Below are 23,737 nucleotides of genomic sequence, written 5' to 3' on the forward strand. Positions count from 1 at the left end.
CTGAATTTATGGTTTATTACAACTATCTGTAACCCACTAATCCCCTCTTTTTGTCCTATGACTGCAGAGGTGTTAATAGACCACTCTACCTTGAGAAGTCCCTTAGAATATGTGCTACATACTTATGCTAACCAATCTGTTCCACCTTCCATTTAGCTGTGATGCTCAGAGTGCCTTTCCTAGACCTGAAGAAGAGTGCTGTGTGGCTCAAAAGCTTGTCTCTCTCATCAACAGAAGTTGGTCCAATAAACGATATTACCTCACCCACCTTGTCACCCCAGCTACATTCAGTCAGCATTTCCAACACTGTGAAGTTTGTCATGCAAGGAAGGACTATTTTCAGGGTGGTATTTTCAGGGAAAACAAAATACATGTATCCCACCCTCTTAGGTTCTCTGATGCCCAGACGTAGTTAAGTTATTCTGAATGAGCTCAGCAGCTGCTGATACAAAAAAAAAAACCAAAGAGAAGATCAAAGAACAAAAATAAATAAAAGAAAAAGCAGTGACTCATCTTCTTGAGATGAAAGCCGTTGATACAGCTGACATACGGTAAACACACTAATTCCACCGCTGTGAGCCATCCACTCAGTTAGGGCATGAACACCTGTAATTACCTTTTCTTTTGAAGACAGTGTTGGGTGTACAAATTTTCTATACAGGAGGCTGGAGCCTTTTGTGTATGGAGACAGCAACCAAGCTACAAAAGCTATTTTCAGTTCATAATAGAATGGAAACCTATGGGAAAACAAAGATGACATAAATTCATGGTAACTGCTTCTCTGATGATAATAGAAGCCCAAGGCAGTTAGCAATTGGCAGATTCAGAGCCTAGGCTGGTTTCTGTCTACCTGAGTGTCCTAAGGATCTACCACCCTCTTTCCACATTCACTCACACCCAAACTCTGGCTGAGCGCTATGCAAAGTTTTCTGGCAGCCAGGTGTCAGCAACGTTATTTAACAGGAACCCCAAGAGCCAATTAAGTGACAAGGGGTGCGGTATGCACAAAGGGGCCATAGAGGCTTTCTTTGCACTGTTCCCAGCCCTTACAGGCCTGGGGTGCAGAGAGAACACTACCTATCACACCCACCAGCAGCCAGCAAACCAGCCTCTGGATTTATTTATACACCTTTCGTCTCTCTGCCTTTCTGCAGTTAGATGGCACTTATCATGGACTCGAACCACCATTCCTTTCACATTATGCAGGCGCTGTCCCATTATCTGTGCTTGTATAGTGTGCAGCGTAATGGAGCCCAATCCTCCCTGGGGATTTCTGGCACTACTGTAATATACACACAATAACAATTACTAATAATCAGAGACATTCCTGTTATAACCACATGTCCTTCCATTTTGTTTTGCTAGCAGCACCGTGACTTAACACAGAGAATTTTAAAAATCTAACCTGTCCTCTGCGTTTTCTGCAGATGGTTTACGTGTCTCATTTCCCTCAGTTAAGAGAATGTCTACACTGCAGTCATGGGAGACCCAAGCTAGCTTTAATCTTCTCAGCGTGAAGTCACAGCAGCACAGTCTGTACAAGCCCGCTCAGAACCGCACACAGTGACTTGTGTGGCTAACCTGCACTGTAGCGTGCGCTGCTGCATCGTCATCTCTGGAACCCAAGTGAGCTCGACGACAGCTAACTCAGGCCCATATATGAGCTGCAGTCATACCCCCTGGATCAGGACCCAATGAGTTAAGGACACACTGAAGTACCAACATAATGCCTCCTTTTGGGCCGGATTCTGTGTGGTGGTGAGCTCCCTGAAACTCCCATTGAAAAGAGTGCTCCCTGCAGGTGATCAGCACCTTGTAGGTCTGGGCCCTTGGTAAGGTACATGGGTAAGGATTAAGAACTTGACACAAAGCCCATTCACTTCTCCGGTTTCCATTGGCTTCAATGGGCATTGGATCAGGCCGTATAAGAGTGGTCAAAATGTGCCTGATGTTAGGTACCTACCTAAGAGGCCTAGTCCAAAGCCCACAGGAGTTTTCCCCCTCACTTCAGTGCCAGTGGTCCGATTTGCAGAAGTGCTGAGCACCCAAAGCCTCTATTGACCTTAACACTCCACTTTAACAATGACCTGTGTTCCTCCCCTCCGAACCCCCCACATGAGAACAGACTGGGAGGAAGCTGCAGGGTGCACAGGCTCGGCCCTTTGGCAAACAAAGAATGTCATTTTCCTTTGTGCTCCTATACACCCAAGTATCTATCCCAAAGGAAAAGGACAGAGCAGGAACAAGTAATACCTCCTGCTATTGAAACCCACTGCGGAGTGTGTGTTGCAGGCCCTTCTGTACCCAACCTGAATATCAGTCTGCTACAGCCCCTACAGGGCTTTCTCCTGGATCTCTAGCTCAAGCTTTAGTAGCTCATGCTTTTAGCTCTGGAGGCTCCCGGTTCAATTCCCAGTGTATCGGCCAAGATGGCAGCTCTCTCAACTGGGACTGCAATAGATTCATAGATACTAAGGTCAGAAGGGACCATTATGATCATCTAGTCTGACCTCCTGCACAACGCAGGCCACAGAATTTCACCCACCCACTCCTGCGAAAAACCTCTCACCTATGTCTGAGCTATTGAAGTCCTCAAATCGTGGTTTAAAGACTTCAAGGAGCAGAGAATCCTCCAGCAAGTGACCTGTGCCCCATGCTACAGAGGAAGGCGAGAAACCTCCAGGGCTTCTTCCAATCTGCCTTGGAGGAAAATTCCTTCCCGACCCCAAATATGGCGATCAGCTAAACCCTGAGCATATGGGCAAGATTCACCAGCCAGATACTACAGAAAATTCTTTCCTGGGTAACTCAGATCCTACCCCATCTAACATCCCATCACAGGCTAATAGACTCCTAACCACTGTGGAGCAGGCACAGAGAGGAACACGTAACACACTTGCTTACCCTAAAAAGAAAAGGAGGACTTGTGGCACCTTAGAGACTAACCAATTTATTTGAGCATGAGCTTTCGTGAGCTACAGCTCACTTCATCGGATGCATACCGTGGAAACTGCAGTAGACATTATATACACACAGAGACCATGAAACAATACCCCCTCCCACCCCACTGTCCTGCTGGTAATAGCTTATCTAAAGTGATCATCAAGTTGGGCCACTTCCAGCACAAATCCAGGTTTTCTCACCCTCCGCCCCCCCCCACAAACTCACTCTCCTGCTGGTAGTAGCCCATCCAAAGTGACCACTCTCTTCACAATGTGTATGATAATCAAGGTGGGTCATTTCCAGCACAAATCCAGGTTCTCTCACTCCCTCACCCCCCTCCAAAAACCACACACACAAACTCACTCTCCTGCTGGTAATAGCTTATCAAAAGTGACCACTCTCCCTACAATGTGCATGATAATCAAGGTGGGTCATTTCCAGCACAGATCCAGGCTTTCTCACCCCCCCCCCCCACCCCCGATAATGTCACGGCTAACCTGGTGGCTGAACTTTGTGACTTTGTCCTTACCCATAACTATTTTACATTTGGGGACAATGTATACCTTCAGATCAGCGGGACTGCTATGGGTACCCGCATGGCCCCACAGTATGCAAACATTTTTATGGCTGATTTAGAACAACGCTTCCTCAGCTCTCGTCCCCTAATGCCCCTACTCTACTTGCGCTATATTGATGACATCTTCATCATCTGGACCCATGGAAAAGAAGTCCTTGAGGAATTCCACCATGATTTCAACAATTTCCATCCCACCATTAACCTCAGCCTGGTCCAGTCCACACAAGAGATCCACTTCCTGGACACTACAGTGCTAATAAACGATGGTCACCTAAACACCACCCTATACCGGAAACCTACTGACCGCTATTCCTACCTACATGCCTCCAGCTTTCACCCTGACCACACCACACAATCCATTGTCTACAGCCAAGCTCTGCGATACAACCGCATTTGCTCCAACCCCTCAGACAGAGACAAACACCTACAAGATCTCTATCAAGCTTTCTTACAACTACAATACCCACCTGCGGAAGTGAAGAAACAGATTGATAGAGCCAGAAGAGTTCCCAGAAGTCACCTACTACAGGACAGGGCCAACAAAGAAAATAACAGAACGCCACTAGCCGTCACCTTCAGCCCCCAACTAAAACCCCTCCAACGCATTATTAAGGATCTACAACCTATCCTGAAGGATGACCCAACACTCTCACAAATCTTGGGAGACAGGCCAGTCCTTGCCTACAGACAGCCCCGCAACCTGAAGCAAATACTCACCAACAACCACATACCACACAACAGAACCATTAGCCCAGGAACCTATCCTTGCAACAAAGCCCGTTGCCAACTGTGCCCACATATCTATTCAGGGAACACCATCACAGGGCCTAATAACATCAGCCACACTATCAGAGGCTCGTTCACCTGCACATCCACCAATGTGATATATGCCATCATGTGCCAGCAATGCCCCTCTGCCATGTACATTGGTCAAACTGGACAGTCTCTACGTAAAAGAATAAGTGGACACAAATCAGATGTCAAGAATTATAACATTCATAAACCAGTCGGAGAACACTTCAATCTCTCTGGTCACGCAATCACCGACATGAAGGTCACTATCTTACAACAAAAAAAACTTCAAATCCAGACTCCAGTGAGAAACTGCTGAATTGGAATTCATTTGCAAATTGGATACTATTAATTTAGGCTTAAATAGAGACTGGGAGTGGCTAAGTCATTATGCAAGGTAGCCTATTTCCCCTTGCTTTTTCCTACCCCCTTCCCCAGACGTTCTGGTTAAACTTGGATTTAAACTTGGAGAGTGGTCAGTTTGGATGAGCTATTGCCAGCAGGAGAGTGAGTTTATGTGTGTGTGTGTTCCCCCGGGGGGGGAGGGGGTGAGAAAGCCTGGATCTGTGCTGGAAATGACCCACCTTGATTACCATGCACATTGTAGGGAGAGTGGTCCCTTTGGATGAGCTATTACCAGCAGGAGAGTGAGTTTGTGTATGTATGGGGGTGGGGGGGTGAGAAAACCTGGATTTGTGCTGGAAATGGCCAACTAAATGATCACTTCAGATAAGCTATTACCAGTAGGAGAGTGAGTTTGTTTGTGTATGGGGGTGAGGGGGGGTGAGAAAACCTGGATTTGTGCTGGAATTGGCCCACCTTGATTATCATGCACATTGTAGGGAGAGTGGTCACTTTTGATAAGCTATTACCAGCAGGAGAGTGAGTTTGTGTGTGTGGTTTTTGGAGGGGGGTGAGGGAGTGAGAGAACCTGGATTTGTGCTGGAAATGACCCACCTTGATTATCATACACATTGTGAAGAGAGTGGTCACTTTGGATGGGCTATTACCAGCAGGAGAGTGAGTTTGTGTGTGTGGGGGGGGGCGGAGGGTGAGAAAACCTGGATTTGTGCTGGAAATGGCCCAACTTGATGATCACTTTAGATAAGCTATTACCAGCAGGACAGTGGGGTGGGAGGGGGTATTGTTTCATGGTCTCTGTGTGTATATAATGTCTACTGCAGTTTCCACGGTATGCATCCGATGAAGTGAGCTGTAGCTCACGAAAGCTCATGCTCAAATAAATTGGTTAGTCTCTAAGGTGCCACAAGTACTCCTTTTCTTTTTGCAAAGACAGACTAACACGGCTGTTACTCTGAAACTTGCTTACTCTAGGGATTAGAAAGTTTTAGAAGGGAAAAAGTTAAAGTGGTTTGTCTTATTCCTGTTTGTATCTTCCTTCTCCTTCTTCCTTCCTCCATCTCTTCCTTCCCCCTATCCCTTTCTCTCCCCTTTTTCCCTTTTCCCCTCACTCATGTTCACCTCTCCTCTCTCACATACCCATTCCACTCTTTCCATGTGCCTGTCTCCATTCTAACACCTGCACCAGTGTCCACAGCAGAAGAGGGCTGCTGGCTCAGCCATCCTCTGTTGACAGTGACAGACCTTCGTCAAACTCTCTCCAGTTCCAACTGCTTTCTCACAGGCACCCGAGCAGTTCCCCTGACGTTAGTATTTCCCAACCCCTAAACCTGGCAGCGCTAAGAGAGGAAGTGCTGGTCCTCCAAGCAAAACACGCCATGCACCTGACATTCAACCCCTTGCACAGGAAATGACACAGTCTTACAATCCTCTCTCTGGAGCTCTGTTCCCTTACAAACTCTTCTGTTTTCCTCCCTATCTCATTACAAATGCCCCACCTCGGTCTGACGCTCACCAGCAAAGAAAGAGATCTGTGAAAGTCTCGGCTGTCGTGAAGAGTGCAAATATGATCCAGTACATCATCCATTTGACCTGTGAAGAGAAATCAGATATTTTGTAACCGTGTTGTTCTAGGAAGGCACAAATGTACAGTGATGGTATTTTACTCTTTTAGGGGAGAGCACCTTTCACCTGAGGATCCCAAAGCTCAGCCCATCCACAGCTGCCTGGTGATATGCTTATTGACAAGAAAGCCTCAGAACCCTGTTGTGCAGGCATGGAGAACTTAAGGGCTTTGCCAGGTGTCACGCAGCAAGTTGTCACATAGGTGTAGTCCACAACACAAATCAGAGTCATGCACAAACCCACGTGAAGAAGGAATTTGTCCTTTATGATCAATCTGACCAAAAGACCAAGTAGTCAGACTCGCTGCTCGTATTCCACGAGGAGTTTCTGCTGTAGAATTGCTGTCCGACTGAGATAGTGATTTAGACAGTTTGATAACACTAGAACATACAGATGATGCCATATAACTTCCCTCTTCATCTGCAAATGCAAGTGCAACCCTGCTATCACTTTACCTGGTGCGGTAATCCCATCTGGTCATGGCCTATAATCAGGGTTAGGTTAGGTCAATACATGGATGGGAGATCGCCAAGTGACCTCTAAGTACTGCAGGAAGGAAAGGGTGCTTATGATTCCCTCTGAGTAAGTTCCAGCACACCCAAATTTGCTGACAGAAGGAGCTGTGCTATTGGAGGTGTCTTCTCTCAGATGACCTATGTAACCCACACCCACTCAGTGTGGTGCTTTGTGCCCCTTTAGTGGTCGGGGCCACAGAAAGAGGTTGGTGAGCCTGCTGCAGCCAAGGCTAACAGAGGTGGGTCTTTTAGCTTAGGCAATAGAGGCTTTTAGCTCCAGAGGTCAAGGCTGTAGCAGGCTCATCAACCTCTGTACACGGCCCAGCCATGACGAGAGGGGGACAGAGTGCCATACTGACTGGGTGGGGGTTACACGTACATAGCCGAGGTCCTAACCATCTGTGGTCATTAGAGATCCCATGGTACGTGACATAAGAGTAGGGATGTCTTTGCAGTTAGACAAAATATACTTACCTTACCTAAATGGCCTGTGACAGGGTTAAAAAAAGCCAGGAAAGTGTTAAAGGTTACCTGTCTGTTACATGACCCTGCAAGGATTTAAGGGAAGGGCACTTCTTCTTTCTGCTGGCTGAGAGAGGCAAGGGCCTCAGCCTGTGCTGGTCAGGGAATTGCTTTGCTTTGAGTTATTCATGCATTTTGGGTGTTTGAATGGAAAATTGCATCTTGAAGCAGGGACCTGAAACGGATTCAGGGGTAACAACCATTTTTTCCTGGGCTGACAAGCCTACCAGCTAACATACCGCCAACAGCACAGATGGACACAATATTCTTAATTTCCCATCTTAAAGCATACTGTAGGGCTGTTGCCTTACATCCCAGAGGCAGCTGCATTTCAGTGGTGAAAATGCGTTCTCCACCCCCCAGTGATGAATTTGATAAAGATGAATTTTTAAAAAAAGTTTTCATTGAAAAACTGCCAGGCTGAAAACTTCTTGGTTATTTGTTTGTTTAGTTTGTTTTGTTTTTTTGGCAACCAAAAATCAAAATGTTTGACCAGTTGGGCGAACATTCTTTGTTTCACTGAAAATTTTTGCCTGACTGGCGGAAATTTTTCAGTTGACAAAAACAAATCAAATGTTTTTCCAATAACACGTCGTTGAATCGTGACATTTCCCATGGATATTTCCATTTTGCTAAAAAAGCCATTTTTTGTTGAAAAATATATTGTGAACAAAATTTTTTGACCAACTCCCCTGAGTAAGTCTCAGCAACCTCACAGGGGTGCTATTAAGCTTCATTAAACAATATCAGTGAAGTACTTTAAGAGTCAGAGGTCTTGTCTACACTAAAAAGGTGTACTATGGTAACTCAACCAGAATAATTAAGAAGTACCACTCCTGGCAGGCCTTTTCCACACTTGGTTTGCTAGTGTAGATATGTCAGGAGGGCTACATTGGCTAACCCCACCCAATACCCTAGTGGAAATGTAGATTATGCTACCAATAATTTTTTTGCCAATATAGTTTACACCAGTTCCCCAAACAGAATAAGCTATACTGGCAAAAGTTCCTTTTTGTCCATGTAACAGCATCTACACTAGGATTTTTGCTGGCACAGCTACATCAGTTTGGGAAGCGGGGTGGCGATTTCCTCACACTCCTAACTAACATAGCAATGCTGGCAAAACTATTAAGTATAGATCAAGCCCAAGTGTGGATAAAGTATATCAGAGTAAAGGTGCTTTATACTGGTATAACTATTCCCACATGGGAAAGGGAATAAGCTATACTGGTATAAGGTACCTTTACTGATATAACTGCATCCATTCAAGGTAGGGTTGCCAACTTTCTAATTGCAGAAAACCGAACATTCTTGCCCCACCTCCTACCCGCCCCACCCCAAGGCCCCACCCTTGCCCTGCCTCTTCTCTGAGGCCCGCCCCCGCTCACTCCACCCCCTCTCCCTCCATCGCTCACTCTCCCCCACCCTCGCTCATTTTCACCAGGCTGAGGCAGGGGGTTGGGATGTGGGAGGGGGTGAGGGCTCCAGCTGGGGTGCAGGATCTGGGGTGTGGCTGGGGATGAGGGGTTTGGGGTGCAGGAGGAGGCTCCAGGTTGGGGCCAAGGGTTGCAGAGTGTGGGAGGGAGGTCTGGGTTGGGGCAGGAGTTCGGAGTGTGGGAGGAGGCTCCGGCCTGAGGCAGGAGGTTGGGGTGTGGGAGGGGATATGGGCTCTGGGGTGGGGGTGCAGGCTCTGGGGTGAGGCTGGGGATGATGGGTTTGGGGTGCTCATGGCGAAGGCCAAAGGATTTGGTGTGTGGGAGGGGGCTCCGGGCTGGGGCAGGCGACTGGGGTGAGGGAGAGGGTGTGGGCTCTGGCTGGGGGTGCAGGTTCTGGGGTGGGGCTGTGGGTGCAGGTTCTGGGGTGGTGCCGGGGATGAGGGATTTGGGGTGCAGGAGGGGGCTCCAGGTTGGGGCCGAGCGGTTCAGAGTGTGGGAGGGGGCTCTGGGCGGGGCCAGAGGTGTGGAAGGGGGTGCGGGATCCGGGAGGGAGTTTGCATGACGGAGGAGGTTCCAAGCTGGGGCAGGAGGTTGGAGCACGGGAGGAAGCTCGGTGTGCGGGCTCTGGGCGGCACTGACCTTGGGTGGCTCCCAGGAAGCAGCAACATGGCCCTTTGACTCCTAGGCAGAGGAGCAGCCACCTGCAAGCACCGCTCCCGCAGCTCCCATTGGCCACCATTCCCGGCCAATGGGAGCTGCAGAGCTGGTGCTCGGGGTGGGGGAAGCACATGTGACCCCCGTGGCCGCCCCTCCACCTAGGAGCCAGAGGGACATGCCGGCCACTTCCCAGGAGCTATGCAGAGCTGGGCAGGGAGCCTACCTTAGCCCCACTGCGTTGCCAACCGGACTTTTAATGGCCTGGTCAACGGTGCTGACCGGAGCTAGTGTTGACTGAAGCTAGTGCCAGGGTCCCTTTTTGAGCAGGTGAACCGGTTGAAAACCGGACACCTGGCAACCCTAACCCAAGGGCTTGTATTGGTATAACTATATTGATTAAAGAAAAAGCACACCCCTAACTGACATAGTTATAACAAAACAACTTCCAAGCGCAGACCAGGCCTTTAGATGAAATGTGTTCTCGAAATGGAGACTATCATTGCTAGCCACTGCTAGGTGATGTGATTTGAACTGCCAGCACATCAAAGGGGATTTATATAGCTGAAGTGGTGCAGCAGAGTCAGCTCTGCAAGTACCTGGCACGTCAGGCAGCCCTCATCTGGTTTACTTACAATGCTCACGACAAGTTAATGCTTTCGGATATAAAGAACTAATCTCACCAAGGGAAACGCTCGACTGGAAGAATCTCAAGAGCCTCTCCAAGTCACAGCTTGACATTGTGCTAAGGACACGTTAAGATAATCGTCAAAGCTGTCACCAAGACATGGAAATGGCCTTATCATCATTGAGATGCTCAGATATTTGAAGAGTAAATACCTGAAGGCTCTGCAGTATTCAGTACACTTTAGATAGAAAACAAGATTATGACAGACAGTACAGCCCCTTTGGGACACAGAAGGGGCCTTTGTGGGTCATGCTTCTCCCACATCCCACTTCCCCTAACAAAAGTTGGCAGTGTCTGCCTGAACCATGGGACACTAGGACCCAGAGGCGTTCTCCTAGGAAAAAGGCAAGACAGCTCCACCCATAAGTATATAAAGAGGCCTATGGAGGCTGGCTGCTGCTTTGGAGAGAAAGGGTCTCTGCTTCCTGAAAGATATTCACAATCATATGTACTTTTGGTTTGCTAATTCCATTGCAAACCCTGTTTTGAGAGGGCAGCCAAAGGGCCAACGGGCTTCTGAAGAGGCTTTATTTTGTTCTGCTCTCCTACAACAAATAAGCAAAGCAAAACTGTATCTCAGGTATGGGCATCAAGCACCTTTTGAGATCAGCCATACAAGCACAATGATGCCACCACATGGAGGCATAAGCAATTTGTCAAAGGTCACAAGCAGAGCTAGGAACAGAATCCAGCTCTCCTAACTTTCAGTCGAGAGCCCTATCCACCAGCCTACACATCAGACATCCCCCAGCCCTGGTTTACGACTCACCTGGAATGCAGGTAGCAATTTTAAAATGTAACGATCAGAGACCATAAAACATAGCACAGGAGGAAAAAAAATTACTTACATATTCTTTAATATCCTTTGATTTTACAGCTTTGTAAGAATAATACGCAGGGTAAAGAGTGCCAAATATAATCCTGAAAGAAAGAAAGAAATGGAGAAGCTTGATTTCCTGTCACAGGGAAATATTTTTTCCTTCTGTTAACTGCATTTCTTGCACCTGTAGAAAGTGTTAGTAGATTCTGATCTAGGGCTACAATACACCATGCACTGACTTCCTCTGTGGTTTACAGTATAGGGCTGATCCTGCCTCATTGACCTAAGTGACAATTTTGCCATTGATTTACATGGAGCAGGATTAGGGCCAAAATTGTTTCCCCTCTTTTGTGATTGTCCCTTTGAGGCTGCATTACATTTAAGAGGCACCTCCCTATGAAAAGCACCAAAAAGAGTGACACATCAGCATGAAAACAAGGCAGAAAAACAAACCTCAAGGAAAAGGTAAATGTAATTTTAAAATAATCTACCATGACACAGCAAAGAAAGTTTATTAGTTATTTTTAGAGAGGGGACAAAATGGGAACCATTTATCAGAAATCCCCATTTCCTACCCCTACTCCCCCAAAAAACTTTAGAGGGGAAAGGGAGAAAAATGGGAGTCAGATTACATCTAGTTGTGGTTTGACAATATTAGGGCCCAATCCTGCACTCAGATCAGGGCAGGAGGAATCCTGCATGGAGTTTAGACTCCAACTCTAAAACCCCTCAAGTTTTCTGTGTCTGAAAGAGACGCTACCAGGTTCAAAGTCACAGAGCTGTAAAAACAAATCCTTAAGCTACGTATAGCACCTTAAGAGTTTAAAAAGCGGGGGAATATTTAAAAATCTCCTTTCCTCTTTGCTATCTGTGCTGCTTCTTCACTTTGATCATTTCTTTAAGTGTAGACCCTGAACATAGGCTAATCATTTCCACTTTCTTCTAGACAGGTTTTAGTCAATTTCCCCTGTAATTGCAGGATACTGCAATGTTTGGATTGAAAATTGTAGCAGGGGAATGTTTACTGGTTTAAAAAAAAAAAATGTTTCCACGGACTTTTTCTTAATTTCATGTAATCATTTCCATTGTTCTTAGAGTTTAATCAAAGTTCATTGTTTCAAAACCTAAACTTAGAGCCATATTAACCTGATATTATCCTTTCCATTTTGCCAGGTATGTTCCCCTGCCAAGGGACTCAATTACATTTATGTCCAATTCATGGATGTTATATTAAAAATTTACTCTCCTCCATGCAGCTCGCAATTGTCCCTCCCAAAGCTGTCCTCAGGAAAGCATTTGTAAAAGAACAGAATGAGACTGCACACTATCTCCATTTGCAAAGCACTGCGCTAGTGCAATTTGCTGGGTATTCATCATGCCTACTGGAGCGTAATTTAACAAAACCCAAAGCACGATGCAGACTTCAGAAAAGCAACCACAGAGTGAGGAGCTCAATGTTTTGCAGACGTTTCATGCTGGTTTCAGAAAGAGCTGCTGGAAACTGGGAGCACTGAAGCAATTTCGTTCACCAGAGATGTGCTGTATGCAGGGATTAGGTCATATGCCCAGAGAGAAGATTCTGGGAAAACACATTCATTGTTCTCCCTTGAAATATCATAAACAACAGTGCTGCTTAAGGCAGTGGAGAGACACAGACAATGGTCGTGATCCTATTCTCATTGACGCTAAACAGCAAACTTTCCACTGACATCAGTGGTAGTGGGATCTGGTCCAGTGAAGATAATGCTAAAAAAGGCAGAGTTTTTCTGCACAGCTCAGAAAAACAACCATGCACATGAATTATTTCCCCCACAACACACCCCTCATTTATAAAAGTTCCTCATTTCTGTCCCAATCCATTTCCCTCGCTCCCTGAACTGGTTGCTATCACACGCTCTTGTTTCCTGCAGAGATTCCAACATCTGATGATTTATATTTGCTTCCTCAGTTTATGCCAGTAACAGAAGCTAACTTGGTCTTAGAGGCAAGTGAGTTTACAGAATCTCTGGAACACAGTTATATATGGCAAATACTTGGAAAGTTTCCTGTGGAGGAAGAGAAGCCCTTACTATTTTGTTTACCTAAAGTATACAGCATAATTAATAGGCTGATGTGCCTTCCCTGTGGGGGTTATGTAACAAACTTCAGATTTTCCTGACAGTACGAAGTGGGTTTGTATTATCCAGGCAGTTGTGGTTTAATAGACTGAGCCCTGGGGTAGGAGACTTAGCCCTAGTCCTGCTAACTTGCTCTGTGACCTGGAGCAACTCACTTAACCTCTCTGTGCCTCAGTCTCTCTATCTATAAAATGGGTTGCGGGGCTCCAGCGTCAGTCCTGGATGGCAGGGCTCAGTGAGGGAGTGCCACTTCCATCCCCAGACTCGCCGCAGCCTGTCTGGGTTGGGGGAGGGGGCGTGGAGTGCAACAAAAAATGGCAGTGTTGCTGAAGAAGAGAGATCTCCTCCTGCTGCTAGCAGAAGGGGTTGCCTCACAACCACTGAACTCCACGAGCAGGCAGCAGCTAGGCAAGGAAACACACCACTGCTCTGCCCTGCTACATCAGCACTTCACGGAGCAGGGCCAAATGGACAGTAGAAATCTGGGGGAGGCACATGCCCCTCCCCCACGCGTCACCTTTGGTTGGGCTTCCACAGACTTCTCTATTTAAGTTTAAGGGCCCCAGGGTTTAAAAAAAAAAAAGAAAGAAAGAAAGGTTGAGAACCACTGCTCTAGCCCATCCAAAATGGAGCAACTAAAACCATCTCTCGCCCATCTCTCAAACCGTGTCACTCACCCACAGGGTGACCAGATAGCAACTGTGAAAAAATGGGACAGGGGGTGGGGGACGTAATAGGCGCCTATATAAGAAAGTCCCAAAAAATGGGACTGTCCCTTTAAAAACGGGACATCTTGTCACCCTACTCACCCATTCAAAACCTTCCACTGGCTCCCCTCTGGCCTGCCAAGTCAAGTCTGAGAGTCTCATCGTTGCCTTCAAGTGTCTGAATACTGCTCCTGCTTACACTCCTATTCTGGTGTCTTATCCCGTCCCATCTCTTCCCTAATGATGACAGTCTTGCAGTTTTCTTATCCCACTTTTTCTGTGTGCCTTCATCCATGCTGCACCAGGCTCCCATGCTATCTTCATTCAAATTCTTCCCAAATATCCACTCTGTACACAAAGCCCTCATCCCCTTTATGTATCACCATTCCAATTCTAAAAATAAAATAAAACTGCTCACCACCACCCCTGCAAAAAAAAACCTCTGGTATCTCCTTCTTTTGAGTCCCCTAATGAGGCTTTTGTGTGACCTTTTAGCCTTGGGGTGGGAAATGAACTGTCCAAAACACAAAGGCCTAAAAGTCTTGTACAGGCCTCTATCTTCACTGCCAAGCTAGAAATTGAATTCGGGAGCTCCAGAGACAGACGTATGAGCGGCTACAGCTTGAGCTATAGACAAGGAGCTCTACCTGGAGCTGTAAGAGACTCATAGCTTCACTGAATTGGGCCCAGAGCGGGGGGCTTGTGACACACTGACCAGTAGGTCTCATCAGTTCGCTCTCAGCACTGAGCGCAATCATGTAGCAGTTAGTATATTATTCTGACATATCACTGGGGTCTAAATTAATTATAACCACTTAGCAAAAAGGTCTGGGAATGACTGCACACAGCTCAGTGAAGAGCTCTGCTTATTGTGCACAAATGGGCAAAAACATAAGCAAAATGTCAGGGTACCTCAGGAATGGGATGGAGACTAATCCTGATAATATTACAGTGCCATTATACAAGTCAATAGCACGCTCTGAGCTGGGACACAGTGTTCCCATCTGGCCACTCTCTCTCTCTCAAAAAGGATACCGTGAAAACTGAAGGGGACTGGAAAAGGGCAATGAAAATACTTAGTGGGACATAGAAAGAGTTCCACATGAAGAGAGGTTGAAGTGCCTGGGATTGTTTATTTTAGAGAGGAAGCAAATCAAGTGGCCAGGATAAGCGTGTAAGAACTAACCTAGGGTCTAGAGAAAGTAAATCAGACACACACACCCTCCTCCTAATAGCAGCACCAGAGAATGTTCAATTAAACTGAAAGAACACATTTCAAACCCACACAAGGAAATACTATTCTGCACAACAAACAATTAACCTGTGGAACCCATTGAAGTAGGATATCATTGAGGTCAAGAGCATAAGAACATTCAAAATGTTACATTTATATATCCAGTTACATTAGATAGAATTTTTAAATAAACTTTTATGAGTCAGGTCAATCATTAACTGACAAGGGAGAAGAAGAAACTGCCCATTATGACATTTCATGCACCTTCCTCTGAAGCAGATGATAGCAGCCACTGTTTGGCTCAGGATACTGGACTAAAGGGACCGGAAGTCTGATCCAATGTGCAGTTCCTAAATTGTTAATAATACACACCCTTAAAGGATACTGGCTTGTCCCACACCCAACTCTCGGTCAGGCCCTTCATACAAAACCATCATAGATTCATAGATATTTAGGTCAGAAGGGACCATTATAATCATCTAGTCTGACCTCCTGCACAACGCAGGCCACAGAATTTCACCCACCACTCCTGTGAAAAACCTCTCACCTATGTCTGAGCTATTGAAGTCCTCAAATCATGGTTTAAAGACTTCAAGGAGCAGAGAATCCTCCAGCAAGTGACCCGTGCCCCATGCTACAGAGGAAGGTGAAAAACCTCCAGGGCCTCTTCCAATCTGCCCTGGAGGAAAATTCCTTCCCGACCCCAAATATGGCGATCAGCTAAACCCTGAGCATATGGGCAAGATTTACCAGCCAGATACTACAGAAAATTCTTTCCTGGGTAACTCAGATCCCACCCCATCTGATATCCCATCACAGGCCATTGGGCCTATTTACCATGAATATTTAATTACCAAAACCATGTTATCCCATCGTACCATCTCCTCCATAAATTTATCGAGTTTAATCTTAAAGCCAGACAGATCTTTTGCCCCCACTGCTTCCCTTGGAAGGTTATTCCAAAACTTCACTCCTCTGATGGTTAGAAACCTTCATCTAATTTCAAGTCTAAACTTCCCGGTGGCCAGTTTATATCCATTTGTTCTTGTGTCCGCATTGGTACTGAGCTTAAATAATTCCTCTCCCTCTCCAGTATTTATCCCTCTGATATATTTATAGAGAGCAATCATACCTCAACCTTCTTTTAGTTAGGCTAAACAAGCCAAGCTCCTTGAGTCTCCTTTCAAAAGACAAGTTTTCCATTCCTCAGATCATCCTAGTAGCCCTTCTCTGTACCTGTTCCAGTTTGAATTCATCCTTCTGAAACATGGGAGACCAGAACTGCACACAGTATTCCAGATGAGGTCTCACCAGTGCCTTGTATAACGGTACTAAAACCTCCTTATCCCTACTGGAAATACCTCTCCTGATGCATCCTAAGACCACATTAGCTTTTTTCATGGCCATATCACATTGGCAGCTCATAGACATCCTATGATCAACCAATATTCCAAGGTCCTCCTCCTCCTCCGTTACTTCTAATTGATGCGTCCCCAGCTTATAACTAAAATTCTTGTTATTAATCCCTAAATGCATGACCTTACACTTCTCACTATTAAATTTCATCCTATTACTATTACTCCAGTTTACAAGGTCATCCAGATCCTCCTGTAGGATATCCCTGTCCTTCTCTAAATTGGCAATACCTCCCAGCTTTGTATCATCCGCAAACTTTATTAGCAGACTCCCACTTTTTGTGCCGAGGTCAGTAATAAAAAGATTAAATAAGATTGGTCCCAAAACCGAACCTTGAGGAACTCCACTGGTAACCTCCCTCCAGCCTGACAGTTCACCTTTCAGTAGGACCCGTTGTAGTCTCCCCTTTAACCAATTCCTTATCCACCTTTCAATGTTCCTATTGATCCCCATCTTATCCAATTTAACTAATAATTCCCCATGTGGCATGGTATCAAACGCCTTACTGAAATCTAGGTAAATTAGATCCACTGCATTTCCTTTGTCTAAAAAATCTGTTACTTTCTCAAAGAAGGAGATCAGGTTGGTTTGGCACGATCTACCTTTTGTAAAACCATGTTGTATTTTGTCCCATTTACCATTGACTTCAATGTCCTTAACTAGTTTCTCCTTCAAAATTTTTTCCAAGACCTTGCATACTACAGATGTCAAACTAACAGGCCTATAGTTACCCGGATCACTTTTTTTCCCTTTCTTAAAAATAGGAACTATGTTAGCAACACAAAATAAAGCTATTCCCCCAACCAGCACTGGGCTGCAGAGACCCAGAGACCTTTTGTTCCACACTGCTCCAGGATAAGCCACAGGACCCACCTCCCTCCTACAGCTTTTCTTCTTCCAACTGAGCTAAGCTCTCTCAGCCATTTATAGACATCCCCTGTCCCTTTCCCAGCTGGGTCTGATAATCACACAGGACTGGCTGGCCACTAGCCTTTAGAGGAACAGACCACCCTACTGCAACCCCATAGTCTGGGAGCCAGCATCAGAGCTGGGATTAGAATTCAGGACAGCCTCATTTCACAGGCTAAACTCTAAGCCACTAGACATTGCTGACTCCCTGACTAAGGTCCGTGTCCTACAAACACACGTGCACAAAGTTACTCACATACCCAATCTAGTATTCACTGAAATCAATGGAGGAACCCACTCACTTCAATGGGCATTGGACCAGACTCATAAACAGCTCCCTGTGACATCAATGAGTCTATTAGAGTGAGTAATTTTCCTCACATGGGTTTGCAAGATCTGGCCCTAATGTTACAAATACACAGCACGGTGCTGCTGACACCACAAATCTGACAAGCTTTGCTGTTTTGGTTACCATGTCATCAGAGCCTCTAGATATTTGGATGGTGGGGCACATCCTTGGAGCACTGTAGAACAAACAAGACAAACGCAGCAAGCCTTTTTTCATGAATAGCTGATGTTTCCATATCATTAGCACAAAGCAGCCAAGACTAAGAACTTCTGCTTCAATAAGGGCCTGGATACAATTTTGAATTGTTGAAATATTTTGGTCTTCTCAACATATTTGTTGGGCAGCATATGTTTCTTATAGTACTTAGTAGCAGCTGAACTGTTTCAGTGCCAGGATTCCTTGCTGAGGCTGCCAGTAAGGGTGCCAATGGGCTTGTGATCATTATTATTAGGACGAAGAATGTTTTCAGAGCACCATCAATTTGCACAGGGCTTTGCACAGATTTAAAAAAAAGGCAGCGTCTGCCCCAAAAGGCTTACAGTATAAATCTAACAGGTGTGGAACGTGGAGCTACTAACTGTGGTATATAACCTATCATTTAAATCAGCTTCTGTACCAGATGACTGGAGGATAGCTAATGTGACACCAATGTTTTAAAGAGGTTCCAGAGGTGATACTGGCAATTAAAGGCTGGTAAGCCTGACTTCAGTACAAGGCAAATTGGTTGAAACTATAGTAAAGAACAGAATTATCAGACACATAGATGAACATGATTTGTTGGGGAAGAGTCAACATGGTTTTTGTAAAGGGAAATCATGTCTCACCAATCTACTAGAATTCTTTCAGGGGATCAACAAGCATGTGGACAAGGGGGATTCAGTGGATATAGTGTTCTTAGATTTTCAGAAAGCCTTTGACAAGGTCCCACACCAAAGCCTCTTAAGCAAAGTAAGCTGTCATAGGATAAGAGGGAAGGTCCACTTATGGATCACTAACTGGTTCAAAGATAGGAAACAAAGGTGTGACAGGGTCAGACCAGATGGCTACAGGACAGTGATCCTATTGGGATCCAGGAAGTGGGTGGGCGGAATGATTCTGGGGGACAACTAATGAAATAACAGGGACAGGAATGCGGTCAAAGGGTCAAGCAAAGGGAACCTGACTACAGGAGAGTGATAGAAGGTAGATATATTAGCCCCAGATTAAGCAGGTCCCTTTTCACGGAGTAAGATCATGGGCTGTTCCAGAACAATCAGGAAGTTGCTGGAACAAATTAAGGCAGGCTAACTAGGACACCTGGAGCCAATTAAGAAGCTACCAGAATCAATTAGGACAAGCAGGCTAATCAGGGCACCTGGTTTTAAAAAGAACCTCACTTCAATTAGTGAGGCGTGTGTGAGAAGTTGGGAGCAAGAGGTGTAAGAAGCTGAGAGTGAGAAGGTATACTGCAGGAGGACTGCGAAGTACAAGCATTACCAGACATCAGGAGGAAGGTCCTGTGGTGAGGATAAAGAAGATGTTGGGAGGAGGCCTTGGGGAAGTAGCCTAGGGAGATGAAGCTGTCATGCAGCTGTTACAAGAGACACTGTAGACAGTTGCAATCTACAGGGCCCTGGGCTGGAACCTGGAGTAGAGGGCAGGCCTGGGTTCCCCCTATCTCCCTCAACTCCCTATTTGAGAAAGAGAAGGTGACCTGGACTGTGGGTCCCACTGGAGGGGAAGGTCCCTGGCCTGTCCCCTGACCCATTTGGTGGACCAGGAGAGACTGTGGGAATTGTTCTCCTTCCTTTTCCCCATGCTGTCCAGTGATGAGGTTAGCTAAGTGAATGGCAGGTTTGAGCCACTAGCAAAAGTGGCCAAACTGAGGGCTGCTGTGAATCTCTGAGGCAAGCAAATCCGCCAATAAGTGCAGGACCCACCAAGGCAGAGGAGAAACTTTGTCACAAAGGGTAGGAATAAATGGCCAGTTTTCAGAATGGAGAGAGGTAAATAGTGGCGACACTTAGTAGTCTGTACTGGGACCAGTACTGTTCAACATATTCATAAATGATCTGCAAATTTTGCCACCTCACTGTTTACCCCTTTTTCCAGACGATATAAAACTCAGCAAGATAATTAAGTCCAAAGCAGACTGTGAAGAGTTACAAAAGGATTTCACAGAACTGGGTGAGTTGGCAATAAAATGGCAGATGAAATTCAATGTTGATAAATGCAAAGTAATTCATATTGGAAACATAATCCCAACTATACATATAAAATGATGGGGTCTAAATTAGTTGTTACCACTCAAGAAAGAAATCTTGGAGTCAGTCATTGTGGATAGTTCTCTGAAAACATCCATGCCATGGGCAGCGGCAGTCAAAAAAGCGAACAGAATTTTGGGAATCATTAGGAGAGGGATCAGTAATAAGACAGATAATATTATATTGCCTCATATAAATCCATGGTATGCCTACATTTTGAATACTGCATGCAGATCTGGCTGCCCCATCTCAAAAGAGAGATATTGGAATTGGAAAAGATACAGAAAAGAGCAACAAAAATGATTAGGGATATGGAAGAGCTTCCATATGAGGAGCGATTAATAAGTCTGGGACTTTTCAGGTTGGAAAAGAGACGACTAAGGGGGGATATGATTGACATCTATAAAATCATGACTGGTGTGGAGCAAGTAAATAAGGAAGTGTTATTTACTCCTCGTAAACAAGAACTAGGGGTCACCAAATAAATTAATAGGCAGCAGGTTTAAAGCAAACAAAAGGAAGTATTTCTTCACACAACGCACAGTCAACCTGTGGAAATCTTTGCCAGAGGATGTTGTGAAGGCCCAGACTATAACAGGGTTCAAAAAAGAACTAGATAAGTTCATGGGGGATGGACTCATCAATCGCTATGGGCAAAGATGCAAACACAAACTCTGAAGTGTCCCTAGCCTCTCTGCCAGAAGCTGGGTATGAGCGACAGCGGATGGATCACTTGATGATTACCTGTTCTGTTTATTCCCTCTGGGACACCTGGCATTGGCCACTGTCGGAAGACAGGACACTGGACTAGATGGATCTTTGGTCTGACCCAGTATGGCCATTCTTATGTTTTTATGAGCTAGGTAAAGGAATGAGTCAGGGAAAAGGTTAAAGCAAATACAAATAATTAGGGCTGTTGATTAATCACAGTTAACTCACGCAATTAACTCAAAAAAATTAACTGCGATTAAAAAATTAATTGTGATTAATCGCATTGTTAAACAATAGAATATCAACTGAAATGTATTAAATATTTTTGGATGTTTTTCTACATTTTCAAATATATTGATTTCTATTACAACAAAGAATACAAATACAAATATACTATTTCTTTTGTTTTTTACAGTGCAAATATTTTTAATAAAAAATAAAGTGAGCACTGTACACTTTGTATTCTGTGTTGTAACTGAAATCAATAAATTTGAAAATGTAGAAACCATCCAAAAATACTTAAATAAATGGTATTCTATTATTGTTTAACAGTGTGATTAATCACAATTAATTTTTTTAATTGCTTGACAACCCTACAAATAATGTGAGTCACACTGTGTGCTGAATGATGCTGTGATATTTTAAAGTAAAGATTCAGGTAAGGTAAGAGGGGAATCAGCAGAAGACGATGACTAAAGGCTCCAGGCTGGTATTCACAAAGGCAGTGGTTGCTTACAGACTTTGTCCCAAAAAAGTCACTGCAAAGTGGCCACTAGTCAGTGCCAATTGGCCCCGTTATGTTTTGTCAGTCCTATAGCCCCACTCTTTCACACAATCTGCAGAATCGGCTGGGCACAGAGAGGGGAGGGCATGGCACCAACCCAGACTGCACACTCCCATTGAATGCTGGGAATTCTGGCAGAGACCGGGACTCCCTGAAACACAATCCCTCCCAGAGCAGCTGCTCCTGGAGCAGTGCATCGCCAGGCCACCCCGAAAGCAGGAATGTGCTGATGGGGCAACACTGAGCTCTTCGCATTCAAACAGAAATCACATAATTAAAAATAAATATATAAAACAACTGCTCTGCCTCCTTGCTTTTCTGCTGTGTCTCTCCCGATCCCCATCTGTAATTCACCTGCTTAGACCCTAAACTCTTTAGGGGCAGCAGGGATCTTGCCTTCACACCTGCCTGTGATGCATATCCCCGGCACTATAAAAATCCGATAGCAAACTCCAGAGAACCCCGCCATCCTGCAGAAGATGCTTCTTTAAAAAGGCCTTTAAGTCAAGTTCAAGCCAAGATGATTTCTTAGGGTGTCCCCACATACCCATCCCCTCTGCCGGTGCCCATGCCATCAAAATACTGATCCCTCCCTGCCACGTGGACCATGTAATGGAAGGGCGGGTGATAACAACACCTCATTGCTCCTTTTGATTAAATTTCAAAATAAGGAGAGTTGGGTGACTGCTTACCACATAACTAGCTAGAACCTAGGGTATGTCTACAGCAAAGAAAAACCCACAGCTCGGGATCAGGCCTGTTTCATTCTTGTGTAGAAGTCTACACAGCCATGAAACAGCCCCACAGCCTGAGCCCTGCAAGCCCGGGTCAGCTGGCACGGGCCAGCTGAGGGTTTTTCTTTGCTGTGTCGACATACCCCTAGAGGGAGAGCTGTCCTTGAGTGGGTCTAATTTAAGCAGCCTTGATCCCCCTTAAAGCAGGACATGCCTCTCTCAGCTGACTGCACCACTTTTTTTTTTTTTTTTTTGGCTTAGAAGAAGCGACTGGAAGCCAGCAAGTCATGAACAGTCAAAGAGATGGCTGAAAAAGTGGCCTTAGCTAACCTGTGACCATCCTGTTCTCGCAAGCCCATTTTCAGGGAGCACCTGAGAACGGAGCACCATGAGTGGGGCATAGACAGTTCTTCTTGTTATGGAGGAGACTACACAGCTGGTCTATTTGCCTTGCTGCAGGCAAAACAATGTCCTAGCTTTTCACCATGTAATTTCTCTTACACGTAATCCTGGCTCCATTTCCTTTGGAAGGTTTGGAGAGGTGTGAAGGGAAGAGGGCAGTGAAAACCTGGAGAAGATCTCTGTGTAAGCTTGAAAGCTTGTCTCTCTCACCAACAGAAGCTGGTCCAATAAAAGATATCACCTCACCCACCTTGTCTCTTGAGAAATTGGGGCACAGAGCACCATTGGGGCACAGAGCTGTTCCTGAGAACCCAGAGCAGGACATATTTTGAGAACCAAGCCATGTGGGATTGGGAGGTTGAGAGAGTCTGTCTTTTACAATCTAGTTCACAAAGTGAAAAGGTGACTGGTCAGCACAAAATGAGAGATTGCTGAATGAGGACAGACACAATACACGCCCATTTTTGGAACCAAACCTGCACCAAGCTTTCTCTGACGTCAGCTCAAGTGTCCACACCCACACATATCTGATTTACAGAAAGGAACTAGAAATGCTGAAATGCTAATACCTGCTGGGTGGCCTTTTGGCAACTGGGGAGGGTTGGGAGGCAGTTTGGGGGCTGTGGGATAAAAACATCGCTGGCTGTTTCTGCTAAAACGATCAGGAGTGACATCATTAACAATGTCGCTATTTAAACTGACATCTTTCTCCTACTGACAGGTTTCAGAGTAGCAGCCGTGTTAGTCTGTATCCGCAAAAAGAACAGGAGTACTTGTGGCACCTTAGAGACTAACAAATGTATTTCAGCATAAGCTTTCGTGAGCTACAGCTCACTTAATTGGATGCATGGAGTGGAAAATACAGTAGGGGGATTTTATATACATAGAGAACATGAAACAATGGGTGTTACCATACACACTGTAAGGAGAGTGATCAGGTGAGCTATTACCAGCAGGAGAGAAAAAAAATCTTTTGTAGTGATAATCAAGGTGGGCCATTTCCAGCAGTTGACAAAAACGTGTGAGGAACAGTATGGGGGGAAAATAAACACGAGAAAATAGTTTTACTTTGTGTAATGACACATCCACTCCCAGTCTTTATTCAAGCCTAATTTAATGGTGTCCAGTTTGCAAATTAATTCCAATTCAGCAGTCTCTCATTGGAGTCTGGTTCTGAAGTTTTTTTATTGAAGAATTG

The 23,737-nt window shown here is 45.3% G+C and overlaps 1 protein-coding gene across 3 annotated transcripts in view; it reads right to left on the reverse strand.

The window, feature by feature from the left end:
* REEP1 (receptor accessory protein 1) overlaps positions 1-23,737 on the reverse strand; it is a 106,500-nt gene that overhangs the window by 47,866 nt on the left and 34,897 nt on the right. For 2 of the 3 annotated variants that reach the window (XM_073342861.2, XM_073342862.1), the window contains exons 2-4: positions 10,962-11,034; positions 6,189-6,265; positions 617-737 (exon numbers count right to left, since the gene is read on the reverse strand). In XM_073342861.2, the coding sequence (XP_073198962.1) occupies positions 617-737; positions 6,189-6,265; positions 10,962-11,034 (271 nt within the window). The remainder of the gene's footprint in view (positions 1-616; positions 738-6,188; positions 6,266-10,961; positions 11,035-23,737) is intronic. The other variant, XM_073342863.2, reaches the window with a different exon arrangement.

Source organism: Lepidochelys kempii, chromosome 4, assembly GCF_965140285.1.
Source record: "Lepidochelys kempii isolate rLepKem1 chromosome 4, rLepKem1.hap1, whole genome shotgun sequence".
NCBI lineage: Eukaryota > Metazoa > Chordata > Testudines > Cheloniidae > Lepidochelys > Lepidochelys kempii.